The sequence below is a fragment of the Schistocerca americana genome, chromosome 7 (genome assembly GCF_021461395.2).
Source record: "Schistocerca americana isolate TAMUIC-IGC-003095 chromosome 7, iqSchAmer2.1, whole genome shotgun sequence".
NCBI lineage: Eukaryota > Metazoa > Arthropoda > Insecta > Orthoptera > Acrididae > Schistocerca > Schistocerca americana.
In genome coordinates, this window is record NC_060125.1 from 181965573 (window position 1) to 181987096 (window position 21524).

Genomic DNA, 21524 nt, shown 5'->3' on the forward strand with positions numbered 1-21524 from the left:
CTTCCCTTGAGTCATGGACTGTGCAACTGGTCCCGGCGGAGGTTCGAGTCCTCCCTCAGGCAAGGATGTGTGTGTTTGTCTTCAGGATACTTTAGGTTAAGTGGTCTGTAAGCTTAGGGACTGATGACCTTAGCAGTTCCATAAGATTTCACACACACACACACACACGTGTGCCTTCCTGGTACAAAGTAACAATTCGGACGCTATTGAACATCCGAGCCAGCCAGCAGCGGGCTGCACCAGGCCCTTCAGCACCCCGGTCGACTCATGCCAGGAGGCATGTGGGGTCACATCCCGGCCGCTGCAGAGGACATTCATGTATCAGCATCAGCCTTTCGCCACCGCGGGGAGCGGATCGGCGTGGCACGAATTCCACTTGACGTTGGAGGCCAGTGCGCGGCCGTCATCGAGGAGTTGGCTGAGGGAGTGGTGTGCCTTTCCGTGGCTGTCGAAAATGGGCCACAAACTACCGGTTCGTGTCCTCAGCAAAGTAGGGCGACCAAACCGCCGAGTGAATGGCAATCGACGTGAGCGGGACGACGGACACCTATACCGCCTGAGGCAAAGGAAAGTAAAACGTTTACAGATTGCCGCAGCGTCTCTCTGCAGCCGTGATCTGCCCTGTGCCCCACCTCACAGCTTCCACTCCGGCGTCTCTATATCTATGACGACTTCAACCATGAAACTGCTTTGCAGTGTCTGAGTGTGTGTGACAGTGCTCAAGCACATCACATTTTTACTTCCCGGCGTGAAAAAATTGAATAACAGGATAAATCTGCTGAGTGCTGTGTGATTTCTGTCTCAATTGCATTAATATTTTTTCTGATTTTTTCCTTTAATTTTTAAAATGTACCACAATGAATATTATATTCGTCGTATTACTGACATCTTTGCACTACCAACTGATTAACGATTGAAAGAGTAAATTTTTACGATTAAGAAAGGAGACTGTAATAATTTTAATATGAATATGAAACACTGCCGAATAGTTAGTTAGGAATCTTTCCACTCTCATACTCGCTGAATATTATGATTCTATATTTCGAACCGTTCAAGAGTACTGGAACCAAAGAGTGGAGATTAAAAGGTGTTGTAAGAGAAATCTTTACAACACGTCGTTTCGACTGCTACAGTCACGTCACAGTGGTTTCTTACGAGACGTGCCGTCGAGTGGTCAACGAGGGGAAAAGCCTGGAGATAAACGGAGCCACCTCTACTGCAAGGTGGGGTGGCGTCGGTTGGTGGCCAACTGCGAAATCGACTCTCTGCCGCGAAAGAGACAATAAAGTCGGCAGTCGCCGAGGCTCGTAATGCTCCGGTAGCGACCGCTATTTCACATTTATCAGTCCGGCTGCGCTCCCCGGCTCCCCGGTTAACGGGCGCCATAAAGCCGGCGTTTGAAGGAGGTGTCGGGCTCAATTACGAGCGCGCCTGATTTCTCGGGCCCTAAACCAGCGGCGTTAACGCCGACCACGGCCGCGCTGCCATCATTGGTTTGCGCCCAACATATTGCCGCTCCACCTGTCGCCGAGAACCTGAATCCAGACCATGCCGAGAGTTACGCTTTTGCCACGCCGGCGCCGTCCCTTCCTGTCTCTTGTTACCGCGCCTTGTTATTCCAGACAGCATTCGTACATGTTTCAACTGCCATTTATTTTTGGTTTTCTCTTTTTTTTCACTAGCTGCTTACCCGGCGTTGCACGGATATGTATTTACTCCAATCATCTATCACTCCATATCCTCCCCCGCCACCACCCCATGTCCTTGTCCATCTCCACTACCACCTTTCTTTCTCCACCTCCTCCACCTCCCACTCTCTACCCGTCTCATCCTGCCCCACTCTCTGTTCATCTCTTCGTCTTCAATTTTTCTCTCTATTTCCGCCTCCCAATCAGCCTGTTCTTCCCTTCCTCTCCCATCTCTCTGATCTCTTCCTCTTCCTGTCTCTGTCCATCTTCCTTTCTTTTCTTTCTCTGTCCATCTCCTCCTCTCCTTTGTCTCAGATCATTTCTGCTCCTCTATATCCGTCCATCCCCTCCGCTTTCCATCTGTGTCTGTCTCCTCCTTCACGCTTGCTCTCTGGCCACCTCCTCGTCCTCCCTTCTGTCTGTCTGCACTTTATCACGTTCGCCCCAAATGGAGACTGGTGACTCTTAGCCCTACAGTATTGCTCTCCAGATTTTAAATAATGTATGTACTATACATGATTTAAATCGTTCCAAGGGTTTAGGATGAGCTTTTTACCGACGGCCTTGCGACATACGCCCATGTCAAATATATTTCGCATCTATGTAACAAATTTCAAGCGCTTTTGTCAAATTTGAGGTGTATGTGTAGCAAATTATGGCCAGCACTTTCATTTCCACGAAGCTCAGTGTTTATGACGTAGTATCTGCTGAACTCTGTGATGTAAAATGATATACTCTTGCAGATGCGACCAGTGGTATGTGCCTACTGTCAGCGAAATGAATTCTGAATTAGTTATTAGTGAAGAAATAATAAATTAAAACGTCGTGCGTGATGCGGCAATTTCTTACGCATCTCAGTGTTGTTGACGTTATATCTCTCCTGAATAATATTTCATACAGTGTCATATTTCTGAAGGTATATTCAGCGGCTTATGTAGATGCTGTCTGCGAAATGTGTTGTGAATAGAGTCAGTAGCAACGAGATACTAAATTTCAACGTCTTGTGTGATGCGGTAGTTTTTCACGCAACTAAGTGTTTATGATGTCATATCTCCTGCGGTAAGTATCGTACAATGATTTAATTTTTGTGGTACATTCAGTGGTGCGTGATTCTCAAGACACTAGGTTTTGCTCCACATTTGCTGTTTACGACTTTCCGCAAGATATTATTATTGTAGGCCACTTTCGACTATGGACGTCACACTCTAATAGGTTGGTTTATCTGTGTGTTCTAATGTTGCATTATTCCACGCAACATTGAGCTTTCGCTTTGCTTGCCGAAATCAAAGATGGAAAGAATTTACTTGAGCCTTCGAAGGTATCGGTTTAAGAGAGTTATTGTGATAATATTCTGACGCGACTCTGAGTTCTTTCTCGAGCTTCTGCTCTGTATCCTCCAAAGCCCAGCCAGGCCATTTTCGTATAGTAAATACTTAGTATGATTAGGTAGCCTGCCCGGTTAGCCGTGCGGTCTAAGACAGGGAAGGAGCTCCTGGTCCCCGGCACGAATCCGCCCGGCGGACTAGTGTTGAGGTCTGGTGAGCTGGCTAGTCTATGGATGGTTTTTAGACGGTTTTCCATCAGCCTCGGCGAATGCGGGCTGCTTCCCCTTATTCCGCCTCAGCTACACTACGTCGGTGATAGCTGCGCAAACAAGTTCTCCACCTATGCGTACACCACCATTGCTCCACCACGCAAACATAGCGGTTGTAACGCCGGAAAGGCATATCCTCCTATTTCCATCTATTGTACTATAATTTTTTTTCTTATTTGTTACCTGAAGATATAACATTTCTGTGTTTTTATATATTGTAATTCATGGTATGAAGGCTTCCACGACCGGATGACATATCTTCTGGTAAACCTTGCGGGATGTAAGGTCGTGGTCCATGAAACTCTTCAGCTCCTAACGTTTAGTCCAGTGCTTCGCTGGACATCTTCAGAGGGGTGTTTCTCCTCCGGTGAGTCTTGCCGACTCACCGGAGGAGAAACACCCCTCTGAAGATGTCCAGCGAAGCACTGAACGAAACGTTAGGAGCTGAAGAGTTTCATGGACCTCGACCTTACATCCCGCAAGGTTTACCAGAAGATATATTGTAATTGTTTTACTCTTTGTATATATATATATATATATATATATATATATATATATATATATATATATGCATTTATGTCGGTGTATAATTGGTTTGTTTTGTAAATATTATTTGTATTTTTACGCTGGGTCTTGCCTAGGGAAAACTATGCTATCGAACGATTACATCGATAGGTCGTGTGGAGAACCAAAGTGTTTAGGATCTTTAGTAGTGAATTCTGCCACGTGAAGCGCGGGCAGAGCGGAGAGTCTGGCTGGAGTAGTGCGGTTTAGCAGGTGTGTTGTGAGACGCTCCCGCGAGTTGCCGTGCTTTCGGGGTTTGGCAGCATGTAATTGCGCTCGACTTGCTATGATAGTTTCTGACACGGTGTCGCGGACGGGAAGCATCAGCTGGCGCACATCAGGAGCCCGTTCCACCTGGTGACCGTGTCGAGAAGGAGGCGCGCCAACATCCAGCTTCTGCAACAGCGACGGCCGACAAAGAGTGACTGTCGCCACCTCCTCGATCGACGACTTCAAACCTTCAATCAACCAGCAAGGAAGACTGTGAGCACGTAAAATTTTAGAACTGTATGGCAGACCTCAGCTTTTAAAATTGTTCCATTTGCCTCTTTAAATTACACCAACGTAGCATGAACCTTTGTTGCTCATTGTCCCAACTGCATTACCAAGCAGGGTCCCTTCCTTTTTCGGAATGAACCCGAGTGTCGTTGAAATTCAAACGCCAGCATTAAAGTAATATCATTCGATTTCACTGCTTTAATTTCAAAATTCAGTTAAAGTATTCATAGCTGGCTACAATATTTAGATTAGACAAGCACAAATTAAAAGTGCGAGTTTTGTTACCATATTTTAGCTTACCTGTGACTGCTAAATTTTACTATTGTTAATTGTTCAGAATCATTTCATTCAAGTTCAAAGTTAAATCTCTTATTTCTAAATTGCGTAGATTCAAGTAGCTTTTGAAATGATTGTTGTGGTAGCCCAAGACTAACCTTATTTTATTGAATTTCGTAGTGCTTCAGAAACAAAGCTCACTATTAATTTCACAACATGTGTCAAGCTTCAGTTGCCACGCTTTTAGTGCTAATTATATGTGCAATAACCTTTCATTTTCAGTTATTGTAGTAGTTTTCCATAGGACTGGCGACCGTAATTTTTCCCAAATCCAAATATCTAATTAACGCCAATTAATTGTTGACGTCACGACCGCTCATTTACTTTCTTTATTAATTTTACCTTTTTCTCAAAATTAATTTCCACCAATTTCATTTGCATTTTTCCTTTCATTTAGATGTAACCCTTTCCTCCCTCTTTACCGACAAATTAACTTCGGTGACGATTGCTTTTCCCAAATTTCCATTAGGTGCACGCGGTTTAATTTTTCACTGTCATTAAGGTCTATAATTGAGGTGGAGGTCACACGGTTACACTCGTATGGTGTGAGACGTTCCCTCGACGGCGGAGGGGCGGGGGGGGGGGGGGGAGGGGGGTGTCCACTGGGGGCTGAACCGCACAATAAACCCGAAAGAGCGATTTGGTGTGGGGTGGCGGAGGGATGAAGTGGACTGCGTTAGTCGTCGTGGGATGATGGACCACTGCGGCTGCGGCGGGGACGGAGCCTCTCCGTCGTTTCTGGGCCCCCGGTTACCATACAGTACACTGCTTAGGTACTGGCTGGTCGTTAGTTTATAGGTGAAAAAGGCGCTTCCCGCGGCCAGTACATTTAATTGGTTTTTCTGTCGACGCAAAGTTGTCTGTCTTGAAGGAGAGACTCAACGGTATTGTGAAAATGGTAATCTCTCGATTTGTTATAGAGTTTCTGGAAGAGCAGTCTATGGTTGATTGTACAGTAAGCAGATCTGAGGTCGCCTAGTGCTATCCCGTAGTCTGAAAAGACTATAGGACCATACATAGAAAGAACTGCTACTGTATAGTACAGGAGGTAACTGAAAGAAATGAGACGTACAGAAGTGACACTTCTATTCCTGGGCAGTAATTACACATAATCCACCGCTACTTATGGTGATCCCCTGGATATAACAAAGAGTGAGTAGGTATCTTAATAGGGTGCGTGGTCACCACGGACAGAAATGGACGCTATGCAGCAATTTCCCACCCTGGCCAAAATACTGGTGAGGAGTTTTAGTGGTAGGACGTTCCATTCCTTCGAAAGAGCAGATTGCAACGCCTGAATGGTCGTTGGTGAATATGGGCATGCTACAGTTAGGACTGTTGATATTTTTAAAGATAACGAAAATCCGATGTATCGATATTTAGAGAAAAATCGTTATCGGAAGTCGATGTGTCGTAAGAAGTACCCGTGTATCGACATATCCGTAGCAGAAGAAATCGACGTTCTGGAATATAAATATATCGGCTGTACATTTAAGTATAGATATTTTATTAGACATGCTGAGAAATGAAATATTGATAACATACATCGATATATTTTGATGAAAATATCGATGTACAAAGGGCGTTCAAAATGTTTCTCACAGCCGTCTCTAATTTATCTTTTTTTTTCCTCAAGAGGAGAATGAAACTATTTGTGAACATACTTGGAACATCTAGCTATACATTGAGCCGACTAAATTTAGCCTCTATCAGCTGTGACGCATCTGGCCCAACGTTCTTTCCATAATGTAAATTCACTTTGGTAAAATTCTGTGGATTGAATATTACACCATCGCCTCACACAGGAAATAAGGTCTTCCTCACCATGAAATGTTTAACCGCGGATGTGGCCCTTCAGACGACCAAAGTAAAAATCAGACGGAGCCAAGTCCGGATTGTAGGGAGGATTAGGGACAATTTTCCAACACATTTTCCTGATTTTCTCCTGCGTCGTATGGGTTGTATCGCGCTTGGCATTGTCATGGTGTAGTCTGATGAGCTGACCCTCAAATGGTTGAAATGGCTCTGAGCACTATGGGACTTAACTTCTGAGGTCCCCTAGAACTTAGAATTACTTAAACCTAACTAACCTAAGGCCATCACACACATCCATGCCCGAGGCAGGATTCGAACCTGTGACCGTAGCGTTCACGCTGTTCCAAACTGAAGCGCCTAGAACCGCACGGCCACAAAGCTGACCCTGAAGCTGTGGTCTGTGGGTCTTGATGGCGCGTCGCAGCTTGTCCAGTGGCAAACAGTAACAGTCCAGGTTAATTGTGGAACCAGGTTCCAAAAAGTCAATGAAAATGACACCACACTGATCCCAGAAGAAGGGGGCCATCACCTTTCCGCTTTTTGTTCGTGAAAGTCTTGGTTTTATCTTCCGAGGGGATCCCGGATGACGTCACTCCATGTACTGGGGTCTTTTCACAGGTTCGGATAAAAACAACCATGATTCATCCTGGGTAAAGACGCCGTAGAAACACGGTTTCCACTCTTCAGTCGAGGAACCCTCGCACACATTCTTCCTCATCGTTTTCATTTCTCTTGTCAATAAACTAGGCACTCAACGTGCACAGATTTTTCTGCACCCATTGACTGTACCAGTGATACCACACTACCCAATGACAAACCAGTGGTTTAAGCTAGCTGTCGTGTCGTCACATATCTGTCATTTTGGATGATTTGATCAATGGTCTCCTTATTCACATCACTCACTGGATGTCCGGTAGAGAGAAATCACCTTCTTCAATCCTCTGCAACCACCGCTGCATACTGCTGCGATCCACTGTGTCCTCCCTATAAACAGGGAGGAACTTAGTGTTAATCGATGTGGCAGAGTCATCGTGGGTGTTGAAGAGGAACTCCATCACCGACCGTTGTCGCAACCTGTCATCTACTTCACGGTCCATTATGGCTCACGTGCAGATAAAAGGAAATACTTTTATACACCAACTTATAGCTAAATGTTCCAAGTACGTTAACAAAAAATTTCCTTCTCCTCCTGCAAGAAATAACAAAATTCGAGACGACTGTGCAAAACTTTTTGAACGCTTCTAAAGCCGGAAATGCATATCCTCGTATTTCCATCTATTGTACTATAAATTTTTTCCTTATTTTGTTACCTGAAGATACGACATTTCTGTCTTTACATATTGTAATTATTTTACTATATATATATATATATATATATATATATATATATATATATATATATATATATATACTGTAAATATTATGCCGGCCAGCGTGGCTGAGCGGATCTAGGCGCTTCAGTATGGAACCATGCGACCGCTACGGTCGCAGGTTTGAATCCTGCCTCGGGCGTGGATGTGTGAGATGTCCTTAGGTTAGTTAGGTTTAAGTAGTTCTAAGTTCTAGGGGACTGATGACCTCAGATGTTAAGTCCCATAGTGCTCAGAGCCATTTGAACCATTTGTCAATATTATTTGTACTTTTACGCATGGTCTGGCCTAGGGAAAACTATGGTATCGAACGCCTACATCGATAGGTTGTGTGGAGAACCAGAGTGTTTAGGATCTTTGGTAGTGTTAACTCTGCCGCATTGAGCGCAGGCACAGGGAGTCTGGCTGGAGTAGCGCGGTGGAGCAGGTGTGTTGTGTTACGCTCCCGTGAGTTGCCGCGCTTTACGGTTCCAGTTTTATTAATTTTATTTTATTAATTTTATTAATTAATTTTATTAATTTTATTAATTCTTTTGCTAAATTAAGCCAGAGTGTAGTGAAATTTATTACTTCTGACAATCATTCAGTTTTCAAACAACACGTGTCAACCTTCAGTTGCCACGCTTTTAGTTCTAATTACACTCCTGGAAATTGAAATAAGAACACCGTGAATTCATTGTCCCAGGAAGGGGAAACTTTGTTGACACATTCCTGGGGTCAGATACATCACATGATCACACTGACAGAACCACAGGCACATAGACACAGGCAACAGAGCATGCACAATGTCGGCACTAGTACAGTGTATATCCACCTTTCGCAGCAATGCAGGCTGCTATTCTCCCATGGAGACGATCGTAGAGATGCTGGATGTAGTCCTGTGGAACGGCTTGCCATGCCATTTCCACCTGGCGCCTCAGTTGGACCAGCGTTCGTGCTGGACGTGCAGACCGCGTGAGACGACGCTTCATCCAGTCCCAAACATGCTCAATGGGGGACAGATCCGGAGATCTTGCTGGCCAGGGTAGTTGACTTACACCTTCTAGAGCACGTTGGGTGGCACGGGATACATGCGGACGTGCATTGTCCTGTTGGAACAGCAAGTTCCCTTGCCGGTCTAGGAATGGTAGAACGATGGGTTCGATGACGGTTTGAATGTACCGTGCACTATTCAGTGTCCCCTCGACGATCACCAGTGGTGTACGGCCAGTGTAGGAGATCGCCCCCCACACCATGATGCCGGGTGTTGGCCCTGTGTGCCTCGGTCGTATGCAGTCCTGATTGTGGCGCTCACCTGCACGGCGCCAAACACGCATACGACCATCATTGGCACCAAGGCAGAAGCGACTCTCATCGCTGAAGACGACACGTCTCCATTCGTCCCTCCATTCACGCCTGTCGCGACACCACTGGAGGCGGGCTGCACGATGTTGGGGCGTGAGCGGAAGACGGCCTAACGGTGTGCGGGACCGTAGCCCAGCTTCATGGAGACGGTTGCGAATGGTCCTCGCCGATACCTCAGGAGCAACAGTGTCCCTAATTTGCTGGGAAGTGGCGGTGCGGTCCCCTACGGCACTGCGTAGGATCCTACGGTCTTGGCGTGCATCCGTGCGTCGCTGCGGTCCGGTCCCAGGTCGACGGGCACGTGCACCTTCCGCCGACCACTGGCGACAACATCGATGTACTGTGGAGACCTCACGCCCCACGTGTTGAGCAATTCGGCGGTACGTCCACCCGGCCTCCCGCATGCCCACTATACGCCCTCGCTCAAAGTCCGTCAACTGCACATACGGTTCACGTCCACGCTGTCGCGGCATGCTACCAGTGTTAAAGACTGTGATGGAGCTCCGTATGCCACGGCAAACTGGCTGACACTGACGGCGGCGGTGCACAAATGCTGCGCAGCTAGCGCCATTCGACGGCCAACACCGCGGTTCCTGGTGTGTCCGCTGTGCCGTGCGTGTGATCATTGCTTGTACAGCCCTCTCGCAGTGTCCGGAGCAAGTATGGTGGGTCTGACACACCGGTGTCAATGTGTTCTTTTTTCCATTTCCAGGAGTATATATGTGCATTAATCTTTCATTTTCAGTTATTACAGTAGTTGTCCATAGGACTGGCGACCGTAATTTTCCCCAAATCTCAAATATCTAATTAACGCCAATTAATTGTTAATGTAACGACCGCAAATTTACTTTCTTTATTAATTTTACCCTTTTCTCTAAATTAATTTCCACCAATTTCATTTGCATTTTTCCTTTCATTTAGACGTAGCCCTTTCCTCCCTCTTTACCGACAAATTAACTTCGGTGACGATTGCTTATCCCAAATTTCCATTAGGTGCACGCGGTTTAATTTTTCACTGTCATTAAGGTCGATAAGTGATGGGGGAGGTTACACCCTCTTTGTATTGCGATTTTTTCAATATCGTTAGCTGTTGTAGTTCTCCCGAACGCATTCCACATGTGGTCCATGGAACTGGAGTCGCAGGAACGCAGACACTAGTTCGTTAGCTGAATGTGCCCCTCGTCCCGGTCACGCTTTGTCATGCATAAAGACTCACTCAGGGACGAATGCACTCTTGGAAAGATGCACATGGGTATGCAGTACACTGTCATAATAACGTTTATCAGCGAGTGTACCGTATTCGAAGATTAGCTGCGTTACCAAGCGCAGAGGGACTGGAGCAACGCTTAAAGGGCTCGCGGGCTTTTCTCGGATGGTAACAGATTCAGTCTGCGTAGTGATTCTATAATTAGCCTCACGTGGTGAGAGGTGACAATACGTAATTCATCCAGGGACATTGTCGATCATGATCGTTGTCGTGGTCAAGAAGTTATTGTGTGGAGAGGCATAGCTTTGGATGTGGTAACTGATCTTCAAATCTTCGGAGACGGCACGCTCACCGACCAACGTTAATGCGACACTGTACTCCTTCCACATGTGCGTCTTTTCAGGAGTACGTTGGGCCCAGACTTCACTTTTATGGATGACAATGGGTGACTGCATCGAACGACGTATGTGGGAAGTTTCTGTAACGAAAGGATATTCGACGAATAGACAGGCCTGCCCGTTCCCCCCACATTAATCCCATGGAGCACATGTTGGGCGCACTGGAGAGACTTACCGTAGCACGTTTAGTTACACCAACGACCATACAAGAGCTGTGATCTGCCATGTTGCAGGAATGGTACGCCCTAACACAGGAACTCCTTACCGACCTCGTGACCAGCGCAGCAACACGTACAGAGCATACAATGCTCTTCATGGTGGTTGTTATATCCTAGCCAGTAATGCCACTCGAGCCCGCTGCCAAAAGGTTGGCAGCATCAAAGTCCGGACGCCGTCAGCATAAGCAGCGCCAGCGAGACAGGAAATCGCCGCAAGTCTGCGCGCGCCACCGCTGGCTTCTGGTTTCTTAAGCGCTGGAGTCGCGAGCGCTAGGACAGTTCTGTATTCGCCGCTCAGTTGTATACTCGCCACCGAATTGTGTACTTGCTAGTCAGTTGTGTGTTCATCGCAGCAGAGTTGTTGTTTGTCGTCAGCCGACGCTGACCTAGGCCCTCCGACTCGAACTAGACAGATCTCTGTAGACACGGAGTCCACTACTGTATGTCTGTATCTTCGTTAATAAAGATAAGTACCGACTTTTATTTAATCAGAGTGTTTGGGTTTTCATCTTTGTGTTCACTGTTCCAGCGGACCGGTCGGCCCGCTATTAAAAGTGTGGCGGTGACTTCGTAAGCCGTTTCTACAGCGAATTGCTTGTCGCTACGAACACCGCCACAAAACTGGCGACGAGGACTTCCGAACTCGTGTGCAGGGCTGGTTCAACTTGTTTCTGGTTATACTAATTATAGCGATAAAATTTTGGGGGCTGGTTTAATTTGTGTTCACTATGTCTGCCGACTTACAACAGTTGATCTTGTTACAGAGTCAGCAAATACAAAGTCTGGTGGAAGCAATCGCCAAACAAGCGGCTAATCCTCCAACACAAAAGGAACAAGCACAGGCAGCACCACCTTTCCGTGCTTTTGATGCATCCAGAGAAGAATGGCGAGAATATTTCGCGCAGTTGCAGGCGCACATGACAGTCTACAAAATCACAGGTACTGAGCGGCATCTTTATTTAATTTCCACTGCAGGCGTGGAAGTCTATCGACTACTTTGTAGCCAGCCGCGGTGGTCTAGTGGTTCTAGGCGCGCAGTCCGGAACCGCGGGACTGCTACGGTCGCAGGTTCGCATCCTGCCTCGGGCATGGATGTGTGTGATGTCCTTAGGTTAGTTAGGTTTAATTAGTTCTAAGTTCTAGGCGACTAATGACCTCAGAAGTTAAGTCGCATAGTGCTCAGAGCCATTTGAACCATTTGAACTACTTTGTAAGTTGTTCCCGGAATCCCAGCCAGAAGCTTTAGACTATGACGTTGTTGTTAACAAGCTTGCTGAGTATTTCGAGTCGCGAGTTCATGTGGCAGCAGCCAGATTCAAGTTCTTCAGATTAAAGAAACTGCCACATCAATCTAATAAACAGTGGTTAACAGATTTACGGGGCCTCACCCGTCAGTGCCGATTTAATTGTGTGTGTGGAGCTTCCTACAGTGATGTCATGTTACGAGACGCTATTACTCAAAACATTGCAGATTCTCGTATTCGTGCTGCTATCTTAAAGTTGCCTGACCCGTCATTAGAGACTGTGATGAACATCATTGAAGCCCAAGATACTTTTGACTATGCTGAGTGTGAGTTAGATCAGCCATGTATTTCTGAAAATTGCCTGTGCTAAGCAAGTTATGTCACGCCCGCGGCCCCACCGGCAGAGTCAGACTGTAAACACTAGCCGGCCGCGTCATGTTAAACACATTCGTCAGCCGCGTGTGCAAAATGATAGAGTTAAGTCTTGCCCTAAGTGTGTTCTTGCTCATCCTCGTGAACGTTGCCCGTTAAGAACCGCGGTTTGTCATTTTTGTCAAAGGAAAGGACACATCCAGACTGTTTGTTTGCGTAAACGCAAGAACAATTCTAGTGCTGCCCAGCCCATGGATATTCATGTTATTCGAAGCCAGCCCGCCCAGAAGGTCGCGTTTAAAGACTCTTCCATGGTTCGTGTGGGTAATAAACTTGTTCGCAATAAGCCACCCACCCAGCCCTCTGCTATGCGACCCAAGCGTAATTCAAACGCTGTAAAACGTAATGTACAGACTGCAAGTGAAGCAGGAGTTGTTGTTCCACCCGTCCAACCCACGAGTTGTCGTAAGCAGCGAACACGCGCTAAACGCGCTGATTTTGTGTCTTCCGCCTCCAATGCGCCGATCCAGAGACAGTGTAATAAACTATTTGTGAAGCTACGTATCCAGGATAAGACCTTCAATTTTCAATTAGACACTGGTGCGTCTGTGACTCTCATAAATAGTGCTACGTATGCGGCTATCGGCCGCCCTAAACTTTCAGCGGCAAAACATTCTTTGGCTACTTATATTGGAGAACAAATTCCTGTGTTAGGTGTATGTAGCGTGCCAGCCACATTCCGTGGCAATACAAAAACAGTTTCATTCACAGTGCTCCGCGCTACAGACAGTGTAAACATTTTCGGATTAGACTGTTTTGACTTGTTTGGCCTGTCTATCCAAGACAATGTGTTGCAAATTAATTCTGTTGTTGTTCCTCAAGACAGCATAACCGATTTGTGTAAACGATACAGTGACATATTTAAAGACGAACTAGGTTGTGCTGCGAACTTTGCCGCTCATATTACGTTAAAAGATAATGCTCAGCCTCGATTTTGTCGTGCTCGTCCAGTGCCTCACGCCCTCCGGGCCCCTGTAGAAGATGAACTTCGTCGTTGGCAAAAAAACGGTGTTATTCAACCCGTTTCAGCGAGCCAGTGGGCTTCTCCCTTAGTTATTATAAAGAAACCGTCTGGCAAGTTACGTTTGTGTGATGATTTTAAGTCGACAGTTAATCCTCAGACTGTCATTGATTCTTTTCCTTTGCCTAGACCGGACGAGCTGATGGATAAGTTAGGGGAAGCTCGTTTCTTTTCCAAAATTGATCTCCGTGAAGCATATTTGCAATTGCCCCTCGACGAGCAATCACAACAGTATTTTGTCATAAACACGTCGTTGGGGTTGTTCCGTTTCCTGCGTTTGCCTTTTGGTTGTGCGTCAGCTACAGCTGTTTTTCAGCGTTTTTTGTCACAACCTCTGGCTAATGTGCCATCGTATTGCAACTATTTAGACGATATTGTTGTGTCCGGTCGGACGCCTGCTGAACATTTCCGTAATTTGGAGTGTTTGTTTACAGTGTTGTCTCAGGCAGGCCTACGTTGCAACATCGATAAATGTTCATTTTTCCTTACGGAGATGGAGTATCTGGGACATGTTATTAATGCTCAAGGCATTCATCCCTCCCAGTCACATTTAGCAGCTATTCGTGATTTGCCCGCCCCTCGCAATCTGCATGAATTGCAAGCAGTTCTTGGCAGATTGACATATTATATTAGGTTTATATCTAATGCATCACAGATTGCTGCACCGTTGCATCGTCTCCGCCGTAAGAATGTTCCGTTTGTGTCGTCAGCTGATTGCCAATCAGCCTTTCAGCAGCTTATAGAGGCTTTATTGAATGATCGTTGTCTGGTCCATTACGACCCTAACAAGCCTCTGGTGTTAGCTTGTGATGCCTCTTCTTTCGGCCTCGGTGCTGTGTTGTCTCACCGAGTCGGTAACACCGAACGTCCTATTGCGTTCGCATCTAAATTGCTAAACAAAGCTCAGTGTAATTATAGCCAATTGGACAAGGAAGCGTTGGCTATTGTGTTCGGTGTCACAAAATTCCATCACTACCTCTATGGTAGACCATTCTATTTGGTAACAGATCACAAGCCCCTGACGTCACTGTTTCATCCGTGTAAACCAGTTCCTCAGCGGACAGCTCAGAGACTACAACGTTGGGCTCTTTTGTTATCACAATACCAGTATGAGATACTGTATCGCCCTACAGCTCAGCATGCAAACGCTGACGCGCTTTCTAGATTGCCGATTGCTGCGGATGATGTCTGCGATTCCTCTGACGACTCTTGCCATCAGATTGACGCCGATGAGCATCAATCCCTCTGGGATTTTCCGATTGATTATCGTCAGGTGGCACGTGAGACAGCTACGGATCCTCATCTGAGTTTACTATTACGTTTTGTTCAACGTGGTTGGCCGTCCAAGGCAAAGGACATATCGGATCCTGTGGTTCGTTGCTATTATCCGCAACGTCATCTGTTGTCTGTTTCGCACGGAGTTTTGCTGTTACGCACCGAGAATGACCAGCTTCGTGTAGTGGTTCCCCAAGTGCTCCAATCCAAGGTCCTCGACTTGTTGCATCAAGGTCATTGGGGAGTGGTCCGCACCAAGCAGCTTGCCCGCCGTCATTGTACATTGATCGGCATTGATAAGCAGATTACGCAGATGTCTACAGATTGTTCGACGTGTGCCGAACACCAAGCTGCTCCGCCTCAACGCTATTTTGAGTGGGCACGCCCTGCCGGTCCCTGGCAGCGAGTATATTGATTTCGCTGGTCCATATTGGAATTCTCGTTGGCTCATCGTGAAAGATGCATTTAGTAATTTTCCGTTTGTTGTGCCCATGCAGTCTACAACGTCTGCACAACCTATACAGGCGTTGACTTCAATTTTTTGTATTGAGGGTCTTCCAGAAGTTTTAGTGTCTGACAATGGTCCACAATTTACCTCTGCTGAATTTGAAAGTTTTTGTTCTGCCAATGGCATTCGCCATGTTCTTACTCCGACGTTCCACCCTAAATTGAATGGTGCAGCGGAACGTTTTGTACGCACATTCAAGGATCATATGGACCGCCTTCGTGCTACGCACTCTCGTCAGCAGGCCCTCATCACGTTCCTGTCGTCGTACCGGACCACGCCACGCGACGGCCCTTCGCCTGCGGAGCTTCTCCACGGCCGTCGTCATCGCACCCTACTACGGTTGTTGCACCCCCCGGATCGACCCGCCGCTTCTGAGCATCGCACGCGCTTTCAGCGCAACGACGCCGTTTTTTTCAGAGTTTATCACGGTCGCCGTCGTTGGGAACGTGGTGCCGTGATACGTGTCCAGGGTCGCGGTTTCTATACTGTTCAAGGTGCTACTGGGGTGCACAGGAGGCATCAGAACCAGTTGCGCCGCGCTGGCCGCCCGGATTCTGCCGCTCGTTCTTTGTCCACAGATTAGGTCCGCGGCGGGTTCCAGCCGCGCCTTCCGACTTCGCTGCCGCCCCCAGGGCAGCAGCAGCAGCAGCCATCGCCGCTACCACGCCGACAACCCGTCCCGTTGATGCCTCCCGCGCAGCTTCATCCGGGAGCGCCCCTGGTGGTCGCTCCGGCGCCTGCGGTCCCTCTTCAGTCGCCACCGCCTTCGGAGCTGATGGACGTCGACCCCTCAGCCGGGCCGCCTTCCCAAGCGGTGGCTGTGCAGCCTGTCCTGCAGCCGCTTTCCTTGGGCACCCCCAAGGAGTCTGACACCGCAGCGCCTTGTCCGGCGCCCACTCAGCAGCCGTCGACGCAGCGTCAGGAGACGCTGCCTCTCTTCGTGGGTCCCGACGCCCCGTCGCGCCCAGTGCCAGAAGCTGCGCCCGTGGTCACAGGCGTGCACCCTGACCTCGGTTTTCAGTCGGTGTTTCCCGAGGCTCCGCGCAGCCAATGCTGGGGTGCGGACCGGGGACTGCCACCGACAACAGTCTCCGCCCCGGTCTCTTCTGCTACGCCTGCGGCCAGACCCCTCCCCCGCCGTCGACACTCGCCACGTCATTACTCAACGACGGTGCGGCGATTTGGGGGGGAGGAGTGTTATATCCTAGCCAGTAATGCCACCCGAGCCCGCTGCCAAAAGGTTGGCAGCATCAAAGTCCGGACGCCGTCAGCATAAGCAGCGCCAGCGAGACAGGAAATCGCCGCAAGTCTGCGCGCGCCACCGCTGGCTTCTGGTTTCTTAAGCGCTGGAGTCGCGAGCGCTAGGACAGTTCTGTATTCGCCGCTCAGTTGTATACTCGCCACCGAATTGTGTACTTGCTAGTCAGTTGTGTGTTCATCGCAGCAGAGTTGTTGTTTGTCGTCAGCCGACGCTGACCTAGCCCCTCCGACTCGAACTAGACAGATCTCTGTAGACACGGAGTCCACTACTGTATGTCTGTATCTTCGTTAATAAAGATAAGTACCGACTTTTATTTAATCAGAGTGTTTGGGTTTTCATCTTTGTGTTCACTGTTCCAGCGGACCGGTCGGCCCGCTATTAAAAGTGTGGCGGTGACTTCGTAAGCCGTTTCTACAGCGAATTGCTTGTCGCTACGAACACCGCCACAAAAGTGGTCATACTATCTACTGGGATCATGTCTCGCCATTCCTAACGCACAGGGGACAACCACAACTCGCTGTGAATTCGTTGTAATTCCTTTCTTTGCATAGAAGTGTTATTTCCGTCACTGTCATCGCGCATATTTTTCAACTACCTTTTGTAGTTCTTTCTATCTATGGTACAGGTTGCATCGGGCTATGTCAATTTGCAGTGACACATCATGAGAGATCTAAATCGTTCAAATGGCTCCGTGCACTATGGGACTTAACATCTGTGGTCATCAGTCCCCTAGAACTTAGAACTACTTAAAAATAACTAACCTAAGGACATCACACACATCCATGCCCGAGGCAGGATTCGAACCTGCGACCGTAGCAGTCACGCGGTTCCGGATTGAGCGCCTAGAAGCTCTAGACCACCACGGCCAGCAATGAGAGATCTGCTTGAGTCGTTAAGTTTTGCGCTCCAGTGTGTTTCTCCGGTTCTTAAGCCTTCCAGCGTAAGGCCATTTTTCAAAGGAACTAAACGAAAAAAGAAATAGCGTGCATTTAGAAACATATTAAAAAAGACATTGAATAAAATTGGAAAGAGCGTACTATTGAGAAACATGTGACCAATACGTACGGGTAATATTACGAAAACAGCAGAAATTGCACTTCCAAAAATTCAACTGTTGCATAGTATCACGATGAAGTTACTTACATGAAGCGTAAGTGCAAACCGGCTTACGTGTGGCGATGTACGTATAAGGACAGAGGCTTTGCTCCACTTTACTAACGTATAAAGCTGGAACTGTCTTGCAAGGAATACATATCTTCGCACTTCCAAAAGTAGTAAATGTACAATTTAAAATGAACAGTTTCATATCATACGTGTACACTTAAATGTTATTTCATTGGTTGGTGCAGGAATTCATAGAAGGGTCAGGCCCCAGGTTCAACATGACTTGGAGCTGACTACATCTACATTTATTTCACTAAAACATTTAAAATTTTCCTTTACAATAGAATGAATCGAAAAGCCAGTTAACAGCAAACAATTACAGAGCTCCAGAAGGGCTTAAAACTTGCTTTGAAACGTATCCTCTTTTTAAAAAAAATTACAACAAGATTAACATCAATAATCACACAGCCCCAGAATGCTAGAAATTTATTTTAAAATTCTCTTTTAAGAAATTTGCAACAAGATCAAACTTGCCTTGAAATTTTTTAAGTATTACAGGAACGTCAAGACCAAAACAGAGCCCAAGAAGACTTAGAATAAAGTAAGAAAGAAAACATTTTAACAGAAACTGATCAACGTATTTTACAATTCTCCCAGAAGGATTTAAGAGAGTAAATGCCCCACTTCAAAACAAGTGGGCCATCGTGGTGCCTATCATGTATACAGCAAATCTAAAAACAGTTACACCAAGGAGGACAGTAAAGGCTTAAGCGTTTGGTAAATTGGAAATAATTCGAAATATATATATGTGATTAGCTAAGCATGAAACAGAGTATAACTTCATGAAATGTATTAACAGTCTGATGTCTTGAAACCTTCCTATTTGCACAATTGAGGTTTCATTCTGGGAGGGGAAGGCAGACAAGGAGAAAGTTAACGAGGAACGGAAAGTTGAGATGATCCCAGGGACGGAGCCTTGCAACAACCATGAGAATTTAAGTGACCAACGACTCGCAACCGCAACTCGCCACGGGATGGTGGTTCCAATGAGGTCCTAGTACCGGTCTCCGATCAGAGCCTTGCCCGCTAGCTCTCCTGTCTTCGAGTCGGCCGGCTGGTGAGGCACACCGGAACGATTTGTTGACCGGTCGGACAACCAGGAACTGTGTCAGCGTACAATATGGCTAACTAGACTACTCTGCAATACCGACAATTACATATCAGTGTTATGTCAACTTAGACGTTAACTACGTAAAACATAATACTAATTCACCTCTTGAACCTTCTGCAAATTTGTTCTCTTAAAAAAAAAAAAAAGCGCTTAAATAAAGGGTTATAAAACTTAAACCCAAGAAATAATCAAAGATAACTGCACTGAAACTATTATTTGCCTCCGTAACTGTGAAAAAAATCTGTACTGTATATACTGACGAACATTTCAACATGTGCGTAATATTTAATGACAAGAATAATTCAATGTAATCTGCAAGTCCAGTACTATGACAGCGTTACGGTTGACTGCTCGTTCAACAATTTCACCAAATACAAATACTGCACCTTTTCAACTTAGGGCATTCATCAACAGTAAACAGCATCTGCTACATGACAGCCGTCTCCCTGTGCCGCTGTGTCTAACGAACGCACCACTGGATGGCCATTGTAAATCCAAACGTCAATTTAAAAAAAAAAAAAAAAAAAAATCATTTAAAAACCCGGCGCAACAGTTGCCCTATCTATCCCACTAGGACTCCCATTAGTTGGACCCCTTCACAGATCCACCAAAAAACAATACCACGAGCAACTGAAAAAATACTAAAACCTATCACTGTGCTGAAACAGGCACGAACCGCAACTAATCAGGGGCACACAGAACTCAGAAGCGGAGACGAGACTCAGCGCACGTCGTCCGCTGAGACTACCGACCGAGCAACCAATGGTCGTTCCTGATGAAATCACTGACGACGAAAAAGGCTTGAAGTGAAACGCCAACTGACAGCTTGTTACCAGGAGATCTCTTCTAAGGACAGCAACACAATAGGCGGCGGCGGCAATACACTTTCGATAGAAAACCAATAGCGATCAGCCTCTCATGGAACGGAGCCTTTGGTCACTTCCCACACCATCGTCCCGACCTCTCCAGGTAGGAATCCCAACTTCCTCTCAGGGCTGTCCAAACGAGATGCGAACGCCGCGAAAATTCGGCCCACCGGCCGCGACACGGCGGCAGCGCCGCCGGACAACCAGAGGAGAAATCAAGCAGAGGACGTCGCCTGGAATAGAAATCAGTATGAGACGACGCGCTTCTCACACTAGCGGGTAAGTGTTCACTTACTGTCTAATATGTACTTATAATTTACTTGATGTAAACATTTTGTAATACGAGGGTCACTCCAAAATAAATGCACACTATTTTTGTAAAAATACAGTTTACATTTTTACAGTGTGTAGATACATCCTTCCCGCTTGTTTTCAAACTTAGTTCAACCTGTTCCCGTGAGTGGAGCCATCACAACATGTCTTCAAGAGAGCTGCTACACTTGACGTTCGTCAGAAGCAACGTGTTGTCACAGAATTCCTGTGTTGTAAAAACAAGACAGTGGGAAACATCCACAAGAGGTTGAAAAGAGCTACGTTTGGATAGGGGAAGGAAGTGTTTGCAGAATACTGAAAGTGTTGGCATTAAAAAAGGTTTGCGCCAGTTGGGTCCCCTGGATGTTGACAGTGGCTCACAGAAAAACAAGAAAAACTGTATGAAGTGAACTTTTGGAACAGAACGAGAATGGTGGAGATGAATTTCTTGGAAGAATTGTGACAGGGGATGAAACATGACTCCATCATTTTTACGAGAGACGAAGAGGCAGTCGATGGAGTGGCATCATGCAAATTCACCCAAGAAAAAATAATTCAAAACCACACCTTCTGCTGGAAAAGTTATGGCTACGGCGGTTTTCGATTCCGGAGGACTCTTGCTTGTGGACATCATGCCAAGTGGAACCACGATAAATTCTGATGCATATATGACGACACTGAAGAAACTTCAAGCTCGACAGATTCGTGTTCGACCACATCGGCAAAAGCAGGATGTTTTGCTGTTGTATCACAATGCACGGCCACATGTCAGTCAAAAAACCATGGAAGCGATCACAAAACTCGGGTGGACAACACTGAAATACCTGCCTTACAGTCGTGAGCTGGCTCCATGTGACTATGATCCCTTTGGGAAACTGAAAGACTCTCTTCGTGGAACAAGGTTTGAATAAGATTACTCCCTTGTGCAAGCTGCCAAACAGTGGCCCTAACATAGAACCCAACGGGTTTGAATGGACTGCAGTGATGTCTAAAAATTAAGGTGAGAGGTAAAACAAAAATGGAAGTCCGACTAACACTATTTAAGGTATTGTCGGCAGAGCATTACACTCTTGATCATCATTTGGTCTCTGCTTCACTGGTGAGGCAAACCATCTAGCACCCTCCACTTCATGCGCTGCATTTACGAAAATAATAAGTATTCAAACAATCCTATAAACACAATACCGTACATGCAGTTACTGATTAAATTTTATATATTTCCTATTCAAAACTGGAAGACTCTCTGTAGTAGACATTTGTGTACAATTTGTGTAAATTAAATACTTTACAAATATGAA

At 46.5% G+C, this 21524-nt stretch overlaps 1 protein-coding gene across 1 annotated transcript; it reads left to right on the forward strand.

Annotated features, from left to right (window-relative positions):
• Nucleotides 1–279: 279 nt before the first annotated feature.
• Nucleotides 280–20190, forward strand: LOC124622831 (vegetative cell wall protein gp1-like). The gene is made up of 3 exons (XM_047148623.1): nt 280–429; nt 16114–16507; nt 20018–20190. Exons 1-3 carry the CDS (start codon nt 280–282, stop codon nt 20188–20190), a joined length of 717 nt encoding a protein of 238 aa, XP_047004579.1.
• Nucleotides 20191–21524: the final 1334 nt, after the last annotated feature.

Bases quoted from the DNA above. Each gene is read 5' to 3' on its own strand.
- LOC124622831 (XM_047148623.1), top strand. From the start codon at position 280: ATGTGGGGTCACATCCCGGCCGCTGCAGAGGACATTCATGTATCAGCA. The intron at 430-16,113 runs GTGTGCCTTTCC...GGCGGGTTCCAG, and splicing joins AGGAGTTGGCTGAGGGAGTG to CCGCGCCTTCCGACTTCGCT. The intron at 16,508-20,017 runs GCGTGCACCCTG...CGACCTCTCCAG, and splicing joins AGCTGCGCCCGTGGTCACAG to GTAGGAATCCCAACTTCCTC.